Source organism: Chiloscyllium plagiosum, unplaced genomic scaffold (assembly GCF_037043375.1).
Source record: "Chiloscyllium plagiosum isolate Xiang-an unplaced genomic scaffold, Cpla_swu_hap1 HiC_scaffold_22, whole genome shotgun sequence".
In the NCBI taxonomy this organism is placed as follows: Eukaryota; Metazoa; Chordata; class Chondrichthyes; order Orectolobiformes; family Hemiscylliidae; genus Chiloscyllium; species Chiloscyllium plagiosum.
In genome coordinates, this window is record NW_028270160.1 from 55,524,401 (window position 1) to 55,548,869 (window position 24,469).

General features: G+C 44.5%; 1 protein-coding gene across 5 annotated transcripts in view; it reads left to right on the forward strand.

Moving 5' to 3' along the window:
- The window catches only part of LOC122561039 (ubiquitin-conjugating enzyme E2 D2), a 31,525-nt gene continuing 7,056 nt past the window's right edge, over nt 1–24,469 (forward strand). For 4 of the 5 annotated variants that reach the window (XR_015760959.1, XR_015760960.1, XM_087999069.1 and 1 more), the window contains exon 1: nt 22,603–22,710. Coding sequence is in view for 3 of the 5 variants with exons in the window: in XM_087999069.1 (XP_087855195.1) it covers nt 22,618–22,710 (93 nt within the window). In the remaining 2 variants the exon portion in view is untranslated. Of the gene's footprint in view, nt 126–22,602; nt 22,711–24,469 lie in introns of those variants that run through there. The other variant, XM_043712358.2, reaches the window with a different exon arrangement.

The following is a 24,469-nucleotide window of genomic DNA, read 5'->3' on the forward strand; positions in this document are numbered from 1 at the left end:
GAGGTCGGCGGGCTGGAGGAAGGGGAAGTGGCAGCGTCTTCCTCCAGCCGGGCGACAAGGGAGCGGCTCCGAGCGCGGCGCTACAAACTTTCCTTGACAGTATGGCCAAGAAGCGGATAGAGAAGGTAAAGACAGCCATTGCGCACCGGGGAAAAGGGGGCGCGGCACTTGGCCTGGAGGCCGGAGCCGCCTCCGGCCCAGGCTGGGCAGCTGAGACCCGCCTCTTCCCCTATTGTCCACCCTCATCCTCCCCGGGCCTGGGAGCTGGGATGGGGATGGGATTGTGATGCTTTCCCCACCCACCAGCCCTCCGTGGAGCTCAGGCCTGGTGTCACTGCCACGTACAGGCCAGCTCACAAAGGGGCTGGGGCTGGGGCTGGGGCTGGGGCTGGGGCTGAGTGGGTGGGGGGGTGGGGGAATCCGGTTTAAAGTATAGACTTGAGGCCCAGTGAGTTACATTACACGGATCCCTGTATTCATTACTTCCTCCTCTCTCAACCTATGTCCTGAACCAAAAAAATCCCCCTGGCGCACACTGTCCTTTTCCCCCTCACACCCCTAGTTACTAATAAATGTCATCTAGGAATTAAAGCTTGAGAGCAACAGGCTATATCTGTGTTTTGTTCACTGATCTGTCAGATTTTCCCTTTACAGCACGCATTGGATTCACCAAGTCTGTGCTGGCCAAGTCTGAAGGAGCAATTCCACACCCCTGGCCCCAAAGCCTTCTCCCTGTCATTCTGCATATTCTTCCTTTATAGATAATGATCCAAATCCCATATGAAACTTGATGGGCCCTACTTTCAAGATGGACTTGGGTAGTATCATCCAGATCCTAACTACTGTCAACATGAAAATAATTTGCTCTTGCCGCTTCTTTTGCCAATGTGCTATAAATCTGTGACCCCTGATTTTCAATCCTTTCACCATTAGAAAAGATTTTCTCTATCTACTCAGTTCAATCCACACACGATTTTGAATACCTGTGAGACTTCTGCAAGGAGAACAGTTTTGCCAATTTTTCTACACAAATGAAGTTTCTCAGCCCTTGAATTATTCTTGTCAATCTTTACTGCATTGTCTAATGCCATCACCTTCTGGTGCCTGGAACTGGACCTAGTACTCCAATTGAGGTTAAGCCAGTTATGTTTAACATTACTTTATGTTTAACATTATTTCCTTGATAGGGATGTAGGAACTAGGAGTAGGAATAGGCTATTTGGTCCTTGAGCCTGCTCTGCCATTCAACCTGATCATGTGAACTCCTTCCTCAATACTATCTTCTTGCATTATCTCCAAATGATTTGATATCTCTGATATTTTTAGAAATCTATTGATCTCTACCTTGAATATACAGAATGACTGTGTTTCCACAACTCTCTGGGGCAGAGAATTCCAAAGAGTTGTACCCCTCTGAGTGAAGATATAAGTTCATAGAATACCTACAATGTGGAAAGAAGCTATTTGACCTGTTTACTGCACCGACCTTCTGATGAGCATCCCACCCAGACCCTCCTCTGATCCCTGTACTAAAGCTAATGCATGTGGCTTGGAGATTCCTGAACACCATGGGGCAATTTAGCATTGGCAATCCACTTATCCTGCAATGGACTGTGGGAGGAAACCAGAGTACCCAGAGGATTCCTGATGAAGAGCTTATGCCCAAAATATTGGTTCTCCTGCTCCTCGGGTGCTGCCTGACCTGCTGTGCTTTTCCAGCACCCCACACTCCACTCAGAAGAAACCCAGACATGGGCAGACCTGCAAGCTCCACACAGATTGTCACCCAAGGCTACAATTGAACCAGATTTCCTCGTGCTGAGAGGAAGCAGTGCCATGCTGCTGCTCTAATTGATTATAAATGGCCTCCCTCTTAATGTAAGACTGCACACCCTGGTCCTAGAATGCATTCTTTCCCCCACCCCCCCCAAAAAAAACTATCACCACCACCAAGAGAAGTATCCTTGCTGCATTTTGCTTCGATGCAATCACCTCTCATTCTTCAAGACATAGGTGAATAAAGGCCCAGCTTCCTTTAAGGACAATCCCACCATTCTCGGAATGATTCTGGTTAACCTCTCTTGCACTGTCTCTCAATGGAACTATGGCTTTCCTTGGGGAAGGAAACAAAACTGTACAGAATCGTGGTTGTGGGTATATTTGCTGAGCTGGCAAGTTGATTTGCAGGCGTTTCATCCCCTAACTGGGTGACATCTTCAGTGCTTTGGAGCCTCCGGTGAAGCACTGATGTACTGTGTCTTCTGGAATTTTTGTTTCTGTTTCTCCTGCTTCTGGTTGCTAATTCCCGTTGTTCGTTGTAGTGGCCAGTATATTAGGTCAAGATCTATGTGTTTGTTGATGGAGTCTGTGGATGAGCGCCATGCTTCCAGGAATTCTCTGGCTGTCCTATGTTTAGTTTGTCCTATGATCGTTGTGTTGGCACAGTTGAATTTGTGATCCCTGTCATCTGTGCTGTCATCCTGGGGCCAGCTGGTCATGGTGTAGTGTGGTGAGTTGGTATTCACGGATGCGGATTGCTAGTTGTCTGCCTGTTTGCCCTGCAGAGTGTTTTGTGCAGTCTTTGCCTGGATTCTTGTAAATTACATAAGTCTTGCGCAAGTCTTTTGTCTTGTTGAGTTGTTGGCTGAGTGTGGCTGTCAGTTTATGAGCTGTCATGAATCTGTGGGCGGAGAAGTCTGGCTGTCAGTTCCGAGGTGTTTTTTATGTAAGGTAGCGTGGCTAGTGAGTTAAGTAGAGACGTGTCCTCGTTACGTTGTCTGTGTTATGACATGGCGGTGATTCCTTCTGCTAATTAAACGAAACACTCAGAATAGGTCACCTCATCTCGTATCTGGATCAGTGGTGCTGGAAGAGCACAGCAATTCAGGCAGCATCCGACGAGCAGCAAAATCGACGTTTCGGGCAAAAGCCCTTCATCAGGAATCTCGTAATCTGTTAAACTAAACTGAGTGACAGAACTACCCAAATCCCACTATTTAAAGGAAAAAAATTATTCTTTAACTCCAAAACTGAACATTAAGCACCCACTATTTACAACTCTAAGCCTCTCTTGTCTTAAAGATTTGTTAACCACCTCCTACTCTATAACAATATACTATTCCGATAGAGCCCATATTGAATTTACAGCAACTCAATTTTCAAAACCAGACAGCGGCTGTTGGCTTCGGATGTCGATTCTCCTCTGTAGATCTCCCTGGGTCGTCTTCAGTCTCCTGCTGCAAAGATGCTTCATATGAAAAGGGTACCTTGTATAGAGAGGGGGTTTTCGGGCAGACTGTCTGACAATGGCAGGTGGTGCTCTTTCTCTGGCTAACTGTGTAAAATGCCTGCTTCGTATGCCCCAAAATATTGGATCACCTCATTGATTTGATGTTGTCAAAACAGTAAAATTCAAATTCGATTGGGTTTTATTATCTTGGGCAGAATTTAAACTCGATACATTTGAACTGCTGCGAACTAGGTTACTACAAAGGGTAACTAGGGAGAGAATAGGGCCCCTCAAAAATCAGCAAGGCGGCCTTTGTGTGGAGTCACACAAAATGGGGGAGGTACTAAATGAATATTTTGCATCAGTATTTACTGTGGAAAAGGATATGGAAGATAGACTGTAGGGAAATAGATGGTGACATCTTGCAAAATGTCCAGATTACAGAGGAGGAAGTGCTGGATGTCTTGAAACAGGTAAAGATGGATAAATCCCCAGGACCTGATCAGGTGTACCCTAGAACTCTGGGGGAAGCTAGAGAAGTGATTGCTGGGTCTCTTGCTGAGATATTTGTATCATCGATAGTCACAGGTGAGGTGCCAGAAGACTGGAGGTTGGCTAACATGGTTACACTGTTTAAGAAAGGTGGTAAGATCAAGCCAGGGAACTATAGACCAGTGACCTGACCTCTGTGGTGGCAAGTTGTCGGAGGGAATTCTGAGGGACAGGATGTACATGTATTGGGAAAGGCAAGGACTGATTAGGGATAGTGAACATGGCTTTGCGTGTGGGAAATCATGTCTCACAAACTTGATTGAGTTTTTTGAAGAAGTAACAAAGAGGATTGATGAGGGCTCAGTGGTCGCCATGTTCGATACGGACTTCAGTAAGGCATTCAACAAGGTTCCCCATGGGAGACTGATTAACAAGGTTCGATCTCATGGAATACAGGGAGACCTAACCATTTGTATACAGAACTGGCTCAAAGGTAGAAGACAGAAGGTGGTGGTGGAGGGTTGTTTTTCAGACTGGAGGCCTGTGACCAGTGGAGTGCCACAAGGATCGGTGCTGGGTCTTGTACTTTTTGTCATTTACATAAATGATTTGGATGCGAGCATAAGAGGTACAGTTAGTAAGTTTGCAGGTGACACCACAATTGGAGGTGCAGTGGACAGCGAGGAGGGTTACCTCAGATTACAACAGGATCGTGACCAGATGAGCCAATGGTCTGAGAAGTGGCAGATGGAGTTTAATTCAGGTAAATGCATTTTGGGAAAGCAAATCTTAGCAGGACTTATACACTTAATGGCAAGGTCTTAGGGAGTGTTGCTGAACAAAGAGACCTTGGAGTGCAGGTTCATAGCTCGTTGAAAGTGGAGTTGCAGGGAGATAGGATAGTGAAAGAAGGTGTTTGATATGCTTTCCTTAATTGGTCAGAGTATTGAGTACAGGAGTTGGGAGGTTATGTTGCGGCTGTACAGGACACTAGTTAGGCCACTATTGGAATATTGTGTGTAATTCTGGTCTCCTTATCGGAAAGATGTTGTGAAACTTGAAAGGGTTCAGAAAAGATTTACAAGGATGTTGCCAGGGTTGGAGGATTTGAGCTTTAGGGAGAGGCTGAACAGGCTAGGGCTGTTTTCCCTGGAGGGTCAGAGGCTGAGGGATGACCTTATAGAGGTTTACAAAATTGAGGGGCACGGGATAGGGTAAATAGGCAAAGTCTTTTCCCTGGAGTGGGGAGTCCAGAACTAGAGGGCATATGTTTAGGGTGAGAGTGAAAGATATAAAAGAGACCCACGGGGCAACTTTTTCACACAGAGAGTAGTACGTGTATGGAATGAGCTGCCAGAGGGAGTGGTGGTGGCTGGTACAATTGCAACATTTAAGAGGCATTTGGATGGGTATATGACTAGGAAGGGTTTGGAGGGTTATGGGCCGGGTGCTGGCAGGTGGGAGCAGATTGAGTTGGGATACCTGGTTGGCATGGACGGGTTGGACTGAAGGGTCTGTTTCCATGCTGTACATCTCTATGGCAATATGTTACTTCGTTGTGGTTCTGTTTGCCGAGCTGGGAATTTGTGTTGCAGACGTGATATCCTCAGTGCTTGGGAACCTCCTGTGAAGCGCCTCTGTGATGTTTCCTCCGGCATTTATAGTGGCCTGTCCCTGCCGCTTCCGGTTGTCAGTTCCAGCTTTCCGCTGCAGTGGCCGGTATATTGGGTCCAGGTCGATGTGTTTGTTGTTAGAATCTGTGGATGAGTGCCATGCCTCTAGGAATTCCCTGGCTGTTCTGTTTGGCTTGTCCTATAATAGTAGTGTTGTCCCAGTCGAACTCATGTTTGCTTGTCATCCGCGTGTGTGGCTACTAAGGATAGCTGGACGACCAGCAACATGAGTCCACTCATCCATAGATTCTATCAACAAACACATTGACCTGGACCCAATATACCGGCCACTGCAACGGACAGCTGGAACTGACAACCGGAAGCGGCAGAGACAAACCACTATAAATGTGGGCGGCACGGTGGTACAGTGGTTAGCACTGCTGCCTCGCAGCGTCAGAGACCCGGGTTCAATTCCCGCCTCAGGCGACTGACTGTGTGGAGTTTGCACGTTCTCCCCGTGTCTGCGTGGGTTTCCTCCGGGTGCTCCGGTTTCCTCCCACAAGTCCAAAAATGTGCAGGTCAGGTGAATTGGCCATGCTAAATTGCCCATAGTGTTAGGTAAGGGGTAAATGTAGGGGTATGGGTGGGTTGCGCTTCGGCGGGTCGGTGTGGACTTGTTGGGCCGAAGGGCCTGTTTCCACGCTGTAAGTAATCTAATCTAATCTCATCTAAAAAAAAATGCCGGAGGAAACAACACAGAAGCACTTCACAGGAGGCTCCCAAGCGCTGAGGATGTCACCTAGACAGGGGACGAAATGTCTGCAACACAAATTCCCAGCTCGGCGAACAGAAACACAACAACGAGCACCCGAGCTACAAATCTTCTCTCAAACTTTGAATATGTTACATCTTCTGATTTTCCAGCACACTGACTGCTGTCAGTCACGTGACAGATGCCTGCATTAATTCAATGTTAAAGGTACAGTACACGCCTTCAACTTCATAACGTCTGTTAGGCATCTGTGGATGAAGTTGTGGGGATATCCATTCTTGCCGAAGACTGTGTAGAAGTGTTCTTCTTTTCTTCGTAGGTCGGGAGTGTGTTGTAGCCCTTTTGAACTGGGTTCTAATGCAGCTTCTCTTGTGTGTGTTTGGTTGTTGTAATTCAGGACCTGGTCATTGTGTGTGGCTTTCCTATACACTTTTGTGGTGCATTCACCGCTCTGTGTTCTTTGTACCATCACATCCAGGAATGGGAGTTGGTTTCCACCTCTCGTAAATCTGATCCTTGAGTATGTTGGGTGGGGCTTGGGGAAAGGTAGGTGAGAAGGCAATAGGTGGATGCAGGTGGTGAGTAATTGTTAGTGGGCAGAGTGGAGCGGATAGTTTTGAAGGAAGATGGACAGTTCAAGAAGGGGTTGCCGAGTTGGAAGGTTGGATCGGAGATGAGCAGGGATGACAGTGGAGGAACAATGGCGGATATTTCTGTGTATAATGCAGAAGTTGCAGGATCAGTTCATAGAACATAGAACAATACAACACAGAACAGGCCCTTCAGCCCATGATTTTGTGCCGAACATTTGTCCTAGCTTAAGCACCCATCCATGTACCTATCCAATTGCCGCTTAAAGGTCACCAAAGACTCTGACTCTAACACTCCCACAGGCAGCGCATTCCATGCCCCTACCACTCTCTGGGTAAAGAACCCACCCCTGACATCTCCCCTATACCTTCCACCCTTCACCTTAAATTTATGTCCCCTTGTAACACTGTTGTACCCGGGGAAAAAGTTTCTGACTGTCTATCTATTCCTCTGACCATCTTATAAACCTCTATCAAGTCACCCCTCATCCTTTGCCGTTCCAATGAGATAAGGCCTAGCACTCTCAACCAATCCTACCACTTGTAACTGGGCACCAGGCTGAATATTTACCATCTACCAGCACACTCTGACTTCGACCGGTTAGCCAGTTTTCTATCCAATTGGCCAAATTTCCCTCTATCCCATGCCTCCTGACTTTCCGCATAAGCCTACCATGGGGAACCTTATCAAATGCCTTACTAAAATCCATGTATACTACATCTACTGCTCTACCCTCATCCACATGCTTGGTCACCTCCTCAAAGAATTCAATCAGACTTGTAAGACAAGACCTACCCTTTACAAATCCATGCTGGCTGTCCCTAATCAAGCAGTGCCTTTCCAGATACTCATAAATCCTATCCCTGAGTACCCTTTCCATTACTTTACCTACCACCGAAGTAAGACTAACTGGCCTGTAATTCCCGGGGTTATCCCTATTCCCTTTTTTGAACAGGGGCACAACATTCGCCACTCTCCAGTCCCCTGGTACCACTCCCGTTGACAGTGAAGATGAAAAGATCATTGCCAACGGTACTGCAATTTCATCTCTTGCTTCCCACATAATCCTAGGATATATCCCATCAGGCCCGGGGGACTTGTCTATCCTCAAGTTGTTCAAAATGTCCAACACATCTTCCTTTCTAACAAGTATCTCCTCTAGCTTACCAGTCCGTTTCACACTCTCCTCTTCAACAATACGATCCCTCTCATTCGTAAATACTGAAGAAAAGTACTCAATCAAGACCTCTCCTATCTCTTCCGACTCAATACACAGTCTCCCACTACTGTCCTTGATTGGACCTACCCTCGTTCTCGTCATTCTCATGTTTCTCACAAATGCATAAAATGCCTTTGGGTTATCCTTGATCCTATCCGCCAAAGATTTTTCATGCCCTCTCTTAGCTTTCCTAATCCCTTTCTTCAGGTCCCTTCTGGCTCTCTTGTATCCCTCCACTGCTCTGTCTGAACCCTGTTTCCTCAACCTTATGTAAGCCTCCTTCTTCCTCTTTACAACCTCCCTCGTCAACCAAGGTTCCCTCACACGACCATTTCTTTCCTGTCTGACAGGTACATACATATCAAGGACACGTCGTATCTGTTCCTTGAAAAAGTTCCACATTTCCTTGACATCCTTCCCTGACAGCCTATGCTCCCAACTTATGCTCCTCAGATCCTGTCTTACAGCATCGTAATTACCCTTTCCCCAATTGTAAAACCTACCCTGTTGTGCGCACCTATCTCTCTCCATAACCAAGGTGAAAGTCACAGAATTGTGGTCACCATCACCAAAATGTTCACCCACTAACAAGCCCATCACTTGTCCCGGTTCATTACTGAGTACCAAATCCAAAATGGCCTTCCCTCTGGTCGGACAATCTACATACTGAGTTAGAAAAGCTTCCTGGACACACTGCACAAACACCGCCCCATCCAATCTACTTGATCTCAAGAGCTTCCAATCAATATTTGGGAAGTTGAAATCGCCCATAACTACTACCCTGTGGCTTCTGCACCTTTCCAAAATCTGTTTCCCAATCTGTTTCTCCACATCTCTGCTGCTATTGGGGGGCCTATAGTAAACACCCAACAAGGTGACTGCACCTTTCCTATTTCTGACTTCAGCCCATACTACCTCTAAAGGCAGATCCCCCTCGAACTGCCTTTCTGCAGCCATTATACCATTTCTAATTAGCAAAGCCACCCCCCCCCCTCCTTTTTTACCACCCTCCCTAATCCTACTGAAACATCTGTAACCAGGAACCTCCAACAACCATTCCTGTCCCTCTTCTATCCACGTTTCCGTGATGGCCACAACATCGTAGTCCCAGGTACCGATCCACGCCTTAAGTTCACCCACCTTATTTCTGATACTCCTTGCGTTGAAGTATACGCACTTGAACCCATCTCTGTGTCCGCAAGTATTCCCTGTCTGTGCTACCTTCTTCACAGCCTCCCTACATTCTTGGACATGCTGACAAACAGCTAGCCTACTTGCTGGACTACAAGTCCGGATCCCATTCCCCTGCCAAATTAGTTTAAACCCCCCCGAAGATTGCTAGCAAACCTACCCCCCAGGATATTGGTGCCCTTCTGGTTCAGGTGCAACCCGTCCTGCTTGTACAGGTCCCAACTTCCCCAGAATGCAGTCCAATTGTCCAAATACCTGAAGCCCTCCCTCCTACACCATCCTTGCAGCCACGTGTTCAACTGCACTCTCTCCCTATTCCTTGCCTCACTGTCACGTGGCACCGGCAACAACCCAGAGATGACGACTCTGTCTGTCCTAGCTTTTAGCTTCCAGCCTAACTCCGAGCTCTTGAATGACCTCCCCACCCCTCTTCCTACCTATGTCGTTGGTGCCAATGTGCACCACGACTTCTGGCTGCACACCCTCCCCCTTAAGGATTCTGAAGACACGGTCCGAGACGTCTCGGACCCTGGCACCCGGGAGGCAACAAACCATCCGAGAGTCTCGCCCATGCCCACAGAACCGCCTGTCTGTCCCTCTAACTAGAGAGTCTCCTATAACTAGCGCTCTCCTCCTCTGCCCCTTTCTCTTCTGAGTCTCAGAGCCAGACCTCACGCCACAGACCCGGTCACTGCAGCTTACCCCTGCTAGGCTGTCCCCCCCCACCAGTATCCAAAGCGGTATACTTGTTGTTTAGGGGAATGACCACAGGGGATCCCTGCACTGCCTGCTTCCTCCCCTTCCCACCTCTAACTGTTACCCAGCTACCTCTGTTCTCTGGCGTAACTATGTCCCTGTAGCTTCTATCTATCACCTTCTCAGCCTCTCGAATAATCCTCAGTTCATCCAACTCCAGTTCCAGTTCCCTAACTCGTTCTGTGAGGAGCAGGATCTGACTGCATTTCCTGCAGATGAAGTCGGCAGGAGTATCGGTGGTCACCCCTACCTCAGGAGGAACATTCCACTGCTTGCACTGCCATTACTCTACACTTCGTCTCCAAAGCAAGAACACTGAGTAGCTTACCTGTGAACTTTAAAGTTAGGTTAGAGGAGGAGGATGGGAGGGAGGCCCTGCTATGTAGGGCCTGGGGACTAGAACACACCCACTCAAATATCAATCACTTACCTTCCCGACCAGCTCTGCGCTCCAACCTCACTTCCGCCCAGCTCGCGCCGCTCCTAAAAGGAAGAAAGATCCCAGGAGGAGGCATGGGCGGCCGTGGCTGACGAGGGAAGTTAAGAAACATATAAAATTAAAAGAGAAAAAGTATAACATAGCAAAGATAAGTGGGAAAACTGAGGACTGGGAAGCTTTTAATGAGCAACAGAGGATTACTATGAAGGAAATACGCAGAGGAAAAATGAGGTACGAAGGTAAACTGGCCAATAATATAAAGGAGGATAGTAAAAGCTTTTTTAGGTATGTGCAAGGCAAAAAAATGGTTAGGACTAAAATTGGGCCCTTGATGACAGAAACGGGAATATATTACCGGGAACAAAGAAATGGCAGAGGAATTAAATGGGTACTTCAGATCTGTGTTCACTGGGGAAGACACAAGCAATCTCCTTGAGGTAACAGTGGCTGAAGGACCTGAACTTAAGGGAATTTATATTTGCCAGGATTTGGTGTTGGAGAGACTGTTAGGCCTGAAGGTTGATAAGTCCCTGGGGCCTGATGGTCTGCATGGTGGGCGGCACGGTGGCACAGTGGTTAGCACTGCTGCCTCACAGCGCCAGAGACCCGGGTTCAACTCCCGCCTCAGGCGACTGACTGTGTGGAGTTTGCACGTTCTCCCCGTGTCTGCGTGGGTTTCCTCCGGGTGCTCCAGTTTCCTCCCACAGTCCAAAGATGTGCAGGTCAGGTGAATTGGCCATGCTAAATTGCCCGTAGTGTTAGGTAAGGGGTAAATGTAGGGGTATGGGTGGGTTGCGCTTCGGCGGGGCGGTGTGGACTTGTTGGGCCGAAGGGCCTGTTTCCACACTGAAAGTAATCTAATCTAATCTAATCCAGGGTACAGAAGGAGGTGGCTCGGGAAATCGTGGACGCGTTGGTGATTATTTTCCAGAGTTCGATAGATTCGGGGTCGGTTCCTGAGGATTGGAGGGTGGCTAGTGTTATACTACTTTTTAAGAAAGATGGGAGAGAGAAAGCAGGAAATTATAGACCAGTTAGTCTGACCTTAGTGGTGGGAAAGATGCTGGAGTCTATTATAAAGGATGAAATTACGGCACATCTGGATAGTAGTAACAGGATAGGTCAGAGTCAGCATGGATTTATGAAGGGGAAATCATGCTTGACTAATCATCTTGAATTTTTTGAGGATGTAACTCGGAAGATGGACGAGGGAGATCCAGTAGATGTAGTGTACCTGGACTTTCAGAAAGCTTTTGATAAAGTCCCACACAGGAGGTTAGTGAGTAAAATTAGGGCGCATGGTATTGGGGGCAAAGTACTAGATTGGATTGAAAATTGGTTGGCTGATAGGAAACAAAGAGTAGTGATATACGGCTCCATTTCGGAATGGCAGGCAGTGACCAGTGGGGTACCGCAGGGATCCGTGCTGGGACCGCAGCTTTTTACAATATATGTTAATGATATAGTAGATGGTATCAGCAATAACATTAGCAAATTTGCTGATGATACAAAGCTGGGTGGCAGGGTGAAATGTGAGGAGGATGTTAGGAGATTACAGGGTGACCTGGACAAGTTAGGTGGGTGGGCAGATGCAGTTTAATGTGGATAAATGTATGGTTTCCACTTTGGTGGCAAGAACAGGAAGGCAGATTACTACCTAAATGGAATCAATTTAGGTAAAGGGGCAGTACAGAGAGATCTGGGTGTTCTTGTACAGCAGTCAATGAAGGTAAGCATGCAGGTACAGCAGGTAGTGAAGAAGGCTAATAGCATGCTGGCCTTCATTACAAGAGGAATTGAGTATAGAAGCAAAGAGGTGCTTCTGCAGCTGTACAGGGCCCTGGTAAGACCACACCTGGAGTATTGTGTGCAGTTCTGGTCTCCAAATTTGAGGAAAGACATTCTGGCTATTGAGGGAGTGCAGCGTAGGTTCACGAGGTCAATTCCTGGAATGGCGGGATTACCTTACGCTGAAAGACTGAAGCGACTGGGCTTGTATACCCTTGAGTTTAGAAGACTGAGAGGGGATCTGATTGAGACGTATAAGATTGAAAGGATTGGACACTCTGGCAGCAGGAAACATATTTCCGCTGATGGGTGAGTGCCGAACCAGAGGACACAGCTTAAAAATACGGGGTAGACCATTTAGAACAGAGTTGAGGAGAAACTTCTTCACCCAGAGAGTGGTGGCGTGGAATGCTCTGCCCCAGAGGGCAGTGGAGGCCCAGTCTCTGGATTCATTTAAGAAAGAGTTGGATAGAGCTCTCAAAGATAGTGGAATCAAGGGTTATGGAGATAAGGCAGGAACGGGATACTGATTAGGAATGATCAGCCATGATCATATTGCATGGCGGTGCAGGCTTGAAGGGCTGAATGGCCTATTCCTGCACCTATTGTCTATGAGGTGGAAGGACCAAAGGACTTTTTTCACATCTGGCAGAGGTTTTCCTGCACATCCACCCACCTCATCTACTGCATCCGTTGCTCTTGATGTGGTCTCCTCTACATAGGGGAGAGAGGATGCCAACTCACAGAAGATTTCAGGGCACAGCTCTGGGGACACATACTAAACACCCCATCACCCTGGGGCCGACCAAGTCTTGGCCCGCCTCTACTGCCAAATGAAATTCTCCCATTAGAGGAAGAAAGTCTCATCTTCCACCCTGTGCCCCATCAACTACATGGCATCAACATCAACTTCACTGGGTTCTAAATCTTCCCTCCCCCGACCTCATCCCAGAAACGTCAACACTCTGATTGCTATGCTTTTCCAGCACCACCCTTTTCTACTTGATGTCTGCTGTGTAAACAGCATTAGTACTGTAGAGGCCATGGCTTCGGAAGGGTGATGGAAGTGTACAGGCCATTTAATGTATTGCCCATCCCTTTAAATAAATCAGTGTGCCAGACCAAAGGCAATGAATTGTTTTCACATTAATCTCTAAAGATATCTGGCTATATTACTGGACTTAGTGTGGCTATCTTACCATAGTGGGAGGAGTGAGTTTTGAGGCTCTGGATGTAGATTTGCTTGCTGAGCTGGGAGGTTTGTTTTCAGATGTTTTGTTACCATATGTGGTAACATCATCAGTGAGCCTCTGGGCGAAGCACTGGTGGCATGGTCCACTCTTTTGTTTTGTGTGTTTAGGTTTCCTTGGGTTAGTGATGTAATTTCCTGTTCTTTTTCTCAGGGGGTGTAAATGGGATCCAAGTCAATGTGTTTGTTGATAGAGTTGACCGAATGTGTTGTCAAACAAACATGTTGACATGGATCCCACTTACCATGCACTGAGAAAAAGAAAAGGAAATGACATCACCACAAGAAATGACATAACCAACCCAAAGAAACCTAAACACTTAATAGAAAGCGGGCCATGCCACCAGTGCTTCATCTGGAGGCTCACTGATGATGTTACCTAGTGGTAATGAAACATAGTCATAGAGATGTACAGTATGGAAACAGACCCCTTCGGTCCAACCCGTCCATGCGAACCAGATATCCCAACCCAATCTAGTCCCACCTGCTCTGAAAACAAACCTTCCAGCTTAGCGAGCAAACCTACATTCATTGTGGAAATTTTAAATTATATTTAAATAATTGGGTGTGAGCATAAAATGCTTTTCAAGCACTGACATCTCTTAACACTTGACGTTCTTAAAAAATGCAACTTCCAGGTGGTTTCAAACACTTTGAATTGTTTATGGAAAAATGTGTAAACTAAATATTCACTGTTCTAATACTTTTCCTTTGTACCTGCAAGTTTTCGCACAAATCGTTCCTACGATGTTAAGGTTATTGCAAGATGCCAGCCTTGTCTTTGTTTAGTTTGAATTAAATCTGGAGGTAGTAGGTTCATGATCCATGTCAGGACTGTTGAGAGATTTTGGACTGAACTAGAATGAGTAGATGACACCAGAACAAGCAGCTGAATGAAGTATTGATGCTGCTTCACAGTTGGCAACAAATGACTTCATTTTGATTTCATAATTTAGAACATAGAACAGTCCAGCACAGAACAGGCCCTTCAGCCCACGATATTGTGCCGACCACTGATCCTCATGTATGCACCCTCAAATTTCACTGGCAGTCCTTTGGAAATGAGTGTTGGATGGAATCTGCATGCAGTGAAAAACACAGATAGAAGTAATACTTTCAGGTGGACTTGCTGAAGCTTGAAGTTGCTGACTTTGAGAATTAGTTAAACCGTAGCCAGGTAGCAGGCAGCTTTTGTAACACTGTGAAAGATATCGTACGTACTAGCAACCCTTCCACTCCGCTTTATCTAGTCCTCTCATGATTTTGAAAATCTGCATCTTAACTTGCTCCTCTCCAAGGAAAAATGTCCCAAATGTATGCATTACTCCAACTGAGGTCTAACTCGTGACCTTTACCAGTTCAGCTTATACTCTATACCCTGTTAAAAAGTCAGGATACTGCATGTTTTATTAATTGCTCTCTCCACTAGTCCTGTTACCTTCTGTGACCTATGCATATACACATGCAAGTCCTCTACTCTTGCACCCCATCCAGTACTGTAGATCCTATTTTATGTTCTTCCATGTTCTTCCTATCCAAGTCCATCACCTCACTCTCCTCCACATCGAGCTTCATTTTCCACTTTTCTGCCTACTCCAGCAATCTGTAGAGATGGAACATCTTTGCAAAATCAATCTGATGGCTGTGACCTGGCAGAGAATGTAAATGGTCAAATTTCTAAGGTTAGGGCTAATATGTTTGGGTTCAATTATAAGGCAGAGTAATCTAAAATAGCAAGCTCAAGGGCGAGATAGAAAGCTGTAGTTTAGAGCAAGTAGAGAGGTTAGAGAATTTTTTGTGAAGGATAGTGCAGATAGGATTCTGACTGGACTTTGCTGCCTGAAGATAAACTGAGTTAAGGCAAAGATTTGTGTTCAAAATAGGGATACATAGAAAACCCTAACGTTGTGCTTAAATTAAGGAAAGGTGCATTCTGCGTATCTGGTTGAAGCAAGGCAGTGATCTGATGGTCAGCGAACAGTGACCATAGCTAGTAAAGATCGCATTGAAAATAGGTAAAGACAAAAGTATCGTTGTTAGGTTATAAATTTGTTCATGTTAGTAGGTTGTAATTTGGCCGAGCCCAGATTACCTCACCTAAACAAAGGTTATATCAGACAATGGACCAGCAGTGAGAGAGGTTCCAATACAGTATACCAGTTTGTTACATGATATTACATTGAGTAACAGTTCAAGATCTGCATGAGTGGGGATTTGGCAGATAAAAAGGGAACTTGGACCAAAGATTGTCAAAAATCTTCGAGAGTCACTGAACAAACAAAACAGAGGAAGATGTTTCAAAGCATGAAGGAAGCAAGAAATTGGAAAGCCACACACTCTGATCAAAGACTAACAGATAGTCAACATGAAGAAAGTGTGGATGGGATGGTGTTGCTTGTAAGCATGTAAACAAAAGGATAGTCAAAAATTTGATCATTTTGAGGCATAAGTCTTCCTGCATTTAACAGACAACATCAGAACTACTTTAATATGTATTCTACCTCCGTTTCCCCATACAGCATTGGTGAAAGTTGGACTGTAAACATGCATAATTGTGTGGAAGAGCCCAACTGGAGCAAAGTATGAAATCATTAAAAGGCTTATGTTGACTGGTGATAGGAAAATCATCTGTTGTGATCATGGCCATCACAGAATGTTCCAGAAGTTGGTGCAGGCAGTGCCCATAATTTTAGAGAAATTCTTGAAAACTGAGTCACGTGAAAGGGTGGAGGAGGTATGTAACCTTACAAAGCTGACTGTACTGTTGGATTGGAATGTAGGACATTACTCTGCATCTGTGTGCGCAAGTGCTAACAGTCAGTTCCCGAAGCAATTGTTACATTTCACAAAGTCTTCAAAACCTTCATTGAACACAAATGTGACCAAAATACCAAATTACTTTCCTAAAATATCTTTGATTGAACAAAAGTCCTTAAATTACTTCGTGTCTCAACGTTTAGGATGTAATTTTAGAGTCATAGAGCATGCAAACAGACACTTCAGTCCAACCAGTCCATGCCGACTGTAATCCCAAACTAAACCAGTCAAACCTGCCTGCACTTGGCCCACACCCCTCAAAACATTTCTTGTTTATGTAGTTATCGAAATGTCTTTTAAATGTAACTGTGCCCACATCCACCAGTTTTCTCCGGAAATTCATTCCACATACGAACCACTTTGTGTTTTAAAAAAATAAATTCCCCTCATATCTTTTTAAAATATTTCTCCTCTCACCTCAAAAAAAAAAATGCCCCCGAGTCTTGAAATCCCCCACCCGAGGGAAGGCACCTGCCTTTCACCTTATCTGTGCCCCCTCATGATTTTATAAACATCTAGAACACCACCTTTTAACCTCCTACATTCCAGTGAAAAATAACTCCCAGCCTATCCAGCTTCTCCTTGTAACTCCAACCCTCCATTCCTGGCAACAACCTGGTAAATCCCTTAAGAACCCTCTCAAGCTTAATATCTATTTAATATTTATTTACAATTCACAACATTTGAGACATAGGTGATCCAACAGTGTCACATTTTCAATGTTTGAATGGCAGTTTGGTTTTTCTTTAAAGTCACGAGCGTGAAAATTACTTGTTTTGAGCATTATGAAGTACAAATCCAGAAGCCCACTATTGTACATCCAATGCTAAAGATTAGTTATAATTTTTGAAATCCTGCTACAGCTTATGCTCTTTATAACAGCTGTTTATAAATCTGTCAAGTATTGAATTGTATGTAGTTTACTCTTCTAAAATACCAAATCAGTTAATTTGGCTGATTGAGTCAAATCTACTCGGTGCATTTTCTTTTTATCCAATTGAAATATGACCACTCGGTTGACAGCCAGTTCTGTCTGGCATGCTTAGAGTTGATAGTGCAACAAAGCAAAAGCCAAAGACTACAAATTAATACCACCATAGCAGATCAGTCAGTTTACATGGACAGATCAACTGGGTGAATATTTTGGACTGTTGCCACCAGCAAAGAATCATTTTAATAGAAAAGGGGAGAGGAAGAAGTGTAAGCCGACAATCGCATAGTAAAAGAACGGGAAATAGACAGTGTAAACAGTCTTCTCGAGACCATGGGGGACAAAAACAATCTGAAATTGAAGATGTTGAATGGAGACTTTGAATAGCTAAAATAGTAGGAGGTCCCTCAAAGTGAAAATATCAAAAGAGGTACAGATTGATAAAAACACATTAAAAGCACTATGCTTAGTGCACTGTTGTCGAATCTGACTTCCCTCAACTTCAAACTCAATTGTTTTCCTAACTGTAACCTCCTATAAGCTTCTAATTCTTCCCAACTTCACACCAATTGCATTATCACTATGAGTCTACAAGTTTGACGATGTGCTATCTGATGGGAAAGCTCTTGCGTTTATAGACAATGACTTCAGTTGCCATAAACAATGCCGCGAGCAGTTATATGGCAAATCGCTAGGAGAAGCTGAGGACTGCGGATGCTGCAGATCAGAGTCAAAAAAATGTGGTGCTGGAAGAGCATATGGTCGAAACGGTGGGCGGCACGGTGGCTTATTGGTTAGCACTTCTGTCTCACAGCACCAGGGTCTCAGGTTCAATTCCAGCCTCAGGCAACTCTGTGTGGAGTTTGCACATTCTCCCTATGTCTGCGTGGGTTTCCTCCAGGTGCTCCAGTTTCCCCCCACAGTCGAAAGATGTGCAGGTCAGGTGAATTGGCTATGCTAAATTGCCCGTAGTGTAAGGTGCACTAGTCAGAGGAAAATGTGTCTGGGTGGGTTACACTTCAGAGGATCGGTGTGGACTTGTTGGGCTGAAGGGCCTGTTTCCACACTGTAGGGAATCTAATCTAAGAAATTAATCTAAGAAGCATTGACTCTCCTGCTTCTCGGATGCTGTCTGACCGGCTGTGCTTTTTCAGCACCACACTTTTTGACTATAGTTAGTCACTCTTGTTTTAAGGGTGCTTTAAGTTATGTAAAATATTGTATCTTCTGCTAGAACTCTCTGCCTTAAATTCTGTTGAGGAATCATTGTGATATGTGTTAACCTCTGTTTGTTTCACACTAATGGGAAAGTGTGTAAGTGAGGGACAGTATTTTATGGAAATTATTTGAATCACATTTAGTACTTGAGCAATTTTGTGCTAGAATAAGATGGATGGTGTTAAATTACAAGGATGGAGGCTGTTAGAATTAACAGGTGCAATGAGAGATGATGCATTTTGGGAGGAAGGGTGAGAGAGAGAATACAAACGCAACAGTGCAAACATAAAGGGGAACAGCGATCATCTGTGTGTTTATCAGATTAATGGAGCTATTGATGAATCACATGGGATCCCGAACTTGATAAATGAAGGTATCAAGTCCAAAAGCTTGAAGATTGTGCTAAACATAGAAAAAATACTTAGTTGCAGTATGATGTTCAGAATCAGACAACATATTTAAAGAAAAATATTGAGTTGGAAGGGGGTATAGAAGAAATTTGCAAGAATGGTTTGTTTTGGACAGACTGGAGAAGCTGGTGGTGTTTTTGAGCAGAAAAGGTTCAGAGGATGTTTGATAGAGCTATTTGAATTTATAAAAATTTTTACAAGAGTTAATAAATAGAACCCGTTTACAGTATCAGAAGTGTCTAACCAGTGAAAGGATAATTGGTGACATGAAATTCCTTTTTAACATATTGAGTGTTTAGGATTTGGAATGCACAGTCTGATAAGATAGTTTGTGCAATTTAATAGTAATCTTTAAATGGAAGCTGGGAAAGTAATTTAAGAAGAAAATGGTTTGCAGGTATGTGAGGAGCATTGAGAAAAATTGGACAGTTCTATAAAAGAGCTGGTGCATACTCAGCAAGCTGAAAGGCTGCCTCCTGTACTGTATTGCTCTGATTGCAGAAACTCGGCTAGCTTTTGAATTTGAAATAGGTCATTGTTCTCTCATGGTGCAATCCATGACAGGTTTCACCTTGTTTCTGTCACTGACTTGATATTGGGGTCAAGTTGCATTTTGTGTGATTCATCCACATTTTAGCATTAGTGCTCCAATTTAAGTTATCTCTAAGTGTTGCACCTTAATTTTTAATGAATAAACCTTTGATTCTCTTGAGGTTAATTAGTTTTTGTGGTCCAGCTGTAACTCACTTGGCTGTGCCTCTGTTTTTAGATAATTTTTTTGGGACAGTGAGTGAGCCCTTCACAATCTATCTGTGTCCTTTTAGGTAGCCTGTGAAATGGGGGTCAGGCTGCATGCAGACATACCAGCAGCAGCAATCTGCTCGACTTGTCTACACTGGAAATGGCAGCCAACGCAAGGTAGCAGCAATGTTATTGTGCTGGAAATGACCACAGAAAAACAATCATTTTTACTAACTAGGTAGAGTACCCTTTGATGCTACCAACAGCTTTGGAAATTAAGGGTGAAGCTCCTTATTTTTGTACAATGTTTTACAGTTATCACCCCCCGACCCTTGAAAGCACCGGCGTATGCTGGGGGACAGTCCAGCAGACACTGGCCATCACTCAATATCTCACCGAAGTTGTCCCTCTTCATATGTGGAGCTAGGCAGTGGGTTTGGTAAGCTGTTTGACAGTAGGGGGCATCACAGCTGAGACCAATCCTGTCCACACACCCACTTTACAGCAGAGCAAATACTGATCAGGACCTGGAGACCTGACTGATTTTACCTACCTGATTTTAGCAGGCTCACTCATGCTAACCTAAGAGTTATCTAAGTTCGGATAACTCAGCATTGACTGGGAATGGGATCTGGGATGTTCTGGTAGGTATAGCTCAGTCAAACTCTGTAATCAACTGAGCTATAAGGGAGATGAACAAAGCAGTATTTTGTCTCATAAAAGTTGCTATAGTTCATCCCATTTGTAAGAATGTTACTGTAAAGAAATAGTTTGAATGTGAAATTCCTGATCTCCCCTACATGCATGTCTCATTTTGTTTTTTTCCTTCAGCTCCTGTAATACATCTGGAAATGTTGGCCTGGTCATTGCTGATTTTATACATCCCTCATTTGTATTGTAAACCTCTATATTGGTCATATTTTTCAATGTTCTCTATCAGTACAGTTTACAGTTGCTCAAAGTTTGTGCGAAGATTTGTAGCTCGGGTGCTCGTTGTTGTGGTTCTGTTCGCCGAGCTGGAAGTTTTTGTTGCAAACGTTTCGTCCCCTGGTTAGGCGACATCATCAGTGCTTGGGAGCCTCCTGCGAAGCGCTTCTTTGATGTTTCCTCCGGTGTTTATAGTGGTCTGTCCCTGCCGCTTCCGGTTGTCAGTTTCAGCTGTCCGCTGTAGTGGTTGGTATATTGGGTCCAGGTCGATGTGTTTGTTGATGGAGTTTGTGGATGAATGCCATGCCTCTAGGAATTCCCTGGCTGTTCTCTGTCTGGCTTGCCCTATGATAGTAGTGTTGTCCCAGTCGAATTCATGTTGCTTGTTGTCTGCGTGTGTGGCTACTAAGGATAGCTGGTCGTGTCGTTTCGTGGCTAGTTGATGTTCATGTACGCGGATTGTTAGCTGTCTTCCTGTTTGTCCTATATAGTGTTTTGTGCAGTCCTTGCATGGTATTTTGTACACTACATTCGTCTTGCTCATGTGGGGTATCGGGTCCTTCGTTCTGGTGAGTTGTTGTCTGAGTGTGGCTGTTGGTTTGTGTGCCGTTATGAGTCCTCGGGCTCACAGTAGTCTGGCTGTCAGTTCTGAAATGCTCCTGATGTATGGTAGTGTGGCTAGTCCTTTTGGTTGTGGTATGTCCTCGTTCCGTGGTCTTTCTCTTAGGCATCTGTTGATGAAGTTGCGCGGGTATCCGTTTTTGGCGAATACCTTGTATAGGTGTTCCTCTTCTTCTTTTTGCAGTTCTGGTGTACTGCAGTGTGTTGTGGCCCTTTTGAATAGTGTCCTGATGCAGCTTCATTTGTGTGTGTTGGGGTGGTTACTTTCATAGTTTAGGACTTGGTCTGTGTGTGTGTGGCTTTCCTGCGTACCCTTGTAGTGAATTCTTCTAGGAGCAGTTGCTGCTCCTAGAATGTAATTGACTGCTTAAATCACTCAAGATAGTCTTTTATTTGATTTAATCCCTTTACAATAAAACACTTTGTAGTTTTCTGCTCAGTTTCAACAGCTGCTTTCACACCTCCAATTCTTTCTGGTGGATTTTGACAGTTGGAATAACTTGTTTTTTGTACCCTCTGGTTCTTGAGTGTATCAAATTTAAATAAATTTTTAAAAAAAACAATATAAGGCTGCCAGGTGAACTCAGGTAAGTGGCTGTTCTGAGCAAAGCTATGGTTTAAATGAAAGCTACCAGCCATTTCTAGTCCTTGTTTCTGGTGGAACTACCTTCCTTCTGTTATCTGTTGTAACATCATTTCTGGGCCTGGCCCCCTCTCCCGGACCTGGGCCAGTAATTCAGGCCCCAACCATGTGTCCTGAACTACTAGCCATACATTCTAAAGTATTTTTCTGCCCCTCGAGTTGATTTTCCCTGCAGTATTTTCACGACCTACTCTTCCATGTTCCCTTCCTCCCATTTCTCTTTCCTCTCTTCACTTCCAAACCTTTGATTCTAAAGCTCCCCTACTCCAGTTTCCTATCATTTTAAAACAACACAAGCTTTAAGTGAACGACAATAGATTGTGTATGGGTGTGTTCTGCCATTAGTTGTGCTTCCAATATATGCGAATCCTGCACCTGAAGAACTACAATATAGAGTCATAGAGATGTACAGCGTGGAAACCGACCCTTCGGTCCAACCCACCCACACCGACCAGATATCCCAACCCAATCGAGTCCCACCTGCCAGCACCCGGCCCATATCCCTCCAAACCTTTCCATTCATATACCCATCCAAATGCCTCTTAAATGTTGCAATTGTCCCAGCATCCACCACTTCCTCTGGCAGCTCATTCCCTATATGTACCACCCTCGGGTCAGGTATGTTTTGACGCCGTCCTTTTGGTGCCGATCATTTGGCCCTGCCGTTTTGGCGCTCATTACTTTGGTGCCGAGCAGTTTTGGTGCCCATTCAGAATTTTTAAAAAAGTCGTCTTTGGTTAAAGAAGAGAGGATGACTAACGACCCGATGTAATTTTCTCAACTAGCAAGAGTCGATAGTCAAAGCTGTAATGACCCGCTGTAGATTCAAATCTCATTTTGTAATAATTTTCTCATTTAACAATTGTTAATATTCATCTACTGCCTTGATGATACTTAAGCCCTTATGTCTTCACATTGGAAAGCTGTAATACAATTTTCTTTCTATTTTCTTGTAGAGCCCATACCAGAAATGGCTGAAAACATTCGAAGCAAGAGAGACAAACCAAAATTTTCACACGATGGTTATCTATATGTATTGGCGCCAAAACAGCTCAGCGCCAAAGTAATGAGTGCCAAAACAGTTTTGAGCCAAACTGGCAGGGCCAAATGATCAGCACCAAAAGGGCAGTGCCAGATAGTCCCATTCTGCCACCCTCTGCATGAAAAAGTTGCCCCTTAGGTCTCTTTTTTTATCTTTCCCCTCTCACCTTAAACCTATGCCCTCTAGTTCTGGACTCTCTGACACCAAGGAAAACACTTTGCCTATTTACCCTGTCCACGCCCCTCATAATTTTGTAAACCTCTATAAGGTCACCCCTCAGCCTCCGACACTCCAGGCAAAACAGCCCAAGCCTGTTCAGCCTCTCCCTATAGCTCAAATCCTCCAACCCTGGCAACATCCTTGTAAATCCTTTCTGAACCCTTTCAAGTTTCACAATGTCTTTCCGATAGGAAGGAGACCAGAATTGCACGCAATATTCCAAAAGTATCCTAACCAATGTCCTGTACAGCTGCAACATGACCACCTAACTCTTATACTCAATACTCTGACCAATAAAGGAAAGCATACCAAACGCCGCCTTCACTATATCTACCTGCGACTGCACTCCAAGGTCTCTTTGTTCAGCAACACTCAATTAAGTGTATAAGTCCTGCTAAGATTTGCTTTCCCAAAATGCAGCACCTCACATTTATCTGAATTAAACTCCATCTGCCACTTCTCAGCCCGTTGGCCCATTTGGTCAAGGTTGTAATAAACTGAACAGGCTACAAAACTACCAAGTAGGTACAGTCAAGATTAATCATTCAGAAAGGAACTGATTGTGAGATCTATTTGTGTTTGAAATGTTGAATGTTTTTACCAGAAGGGCTGCACGCCGTTCAGGCACCTAGGAGTTCTTGCGCCCATTACCAGCTCGAAGATGTCTTTAGACGATTTCCCTGAATGAACTAGTGCCATTAAGCTTCAGCTACTAGAATGTGACAGAGGGATCCCTTCCTTTTTAATCTGTGTGCCACCACATTTTAGTGTGTACATTGGTGCATGGATTTTATTTTTGATTCGTGATTGTTCTGAATTTTGCAATTCTTGATTGCAAAGGAACAGTCTTAACAACTCTATTCCTGCTTCATCTCAGGCCTTGTTGCTACATCACATATACTAGACTGGTCTGTTCCCTTTTGCCTGGACACAGTTAATTGACATGAGGAAGATCTGGTGGATGAATACAAAATAGAACTTGTGCTTGAAAGGTCTTACAAAACTCCAAGTAATGTCTGAATGTCATAAGATTAATTTAAAAATTGCAAATTAAACACCAGTGTGTCGATAGTACCTTCCCTGCATAAGAAGGTTCATCTTTATGCTAGGTTGTAAATATTTTACTTTGAGCTAGAGACTGATATTTTGTTTAATTTTGCGAATGCACTGCAGTATTTAGGTTAGTGATATGTTTTGCAATTACGTGTCAGAAAATTGCTGCCTGTTAAGTTCCTACCATGTGGCCCTTTATTGAATGCTGGTTGCGGTAAAACAAATCCTCTTGCTTTCAAGTATACCCAATAACAGGTTTCTGGTTGTGATAAATGAAAATCACTTTCTGGCTGATATAGTGGCAGGAAGGTAGCTTGTTTTGGAGCTGTTGCAGTTATTGTCTTAACATTAAAACAATTGTTGTTGCAATGATAACTCTAATAAGCAGATCATTACGAAATATGTGCCTTTGCTGTCTTGAAAAATTATAAGTGTGTCCAAGATACTTGGGGTCCCTGGAAATGGAACCTATATCATTATTTTGTGACATTTGTACAGCTACGGTTCG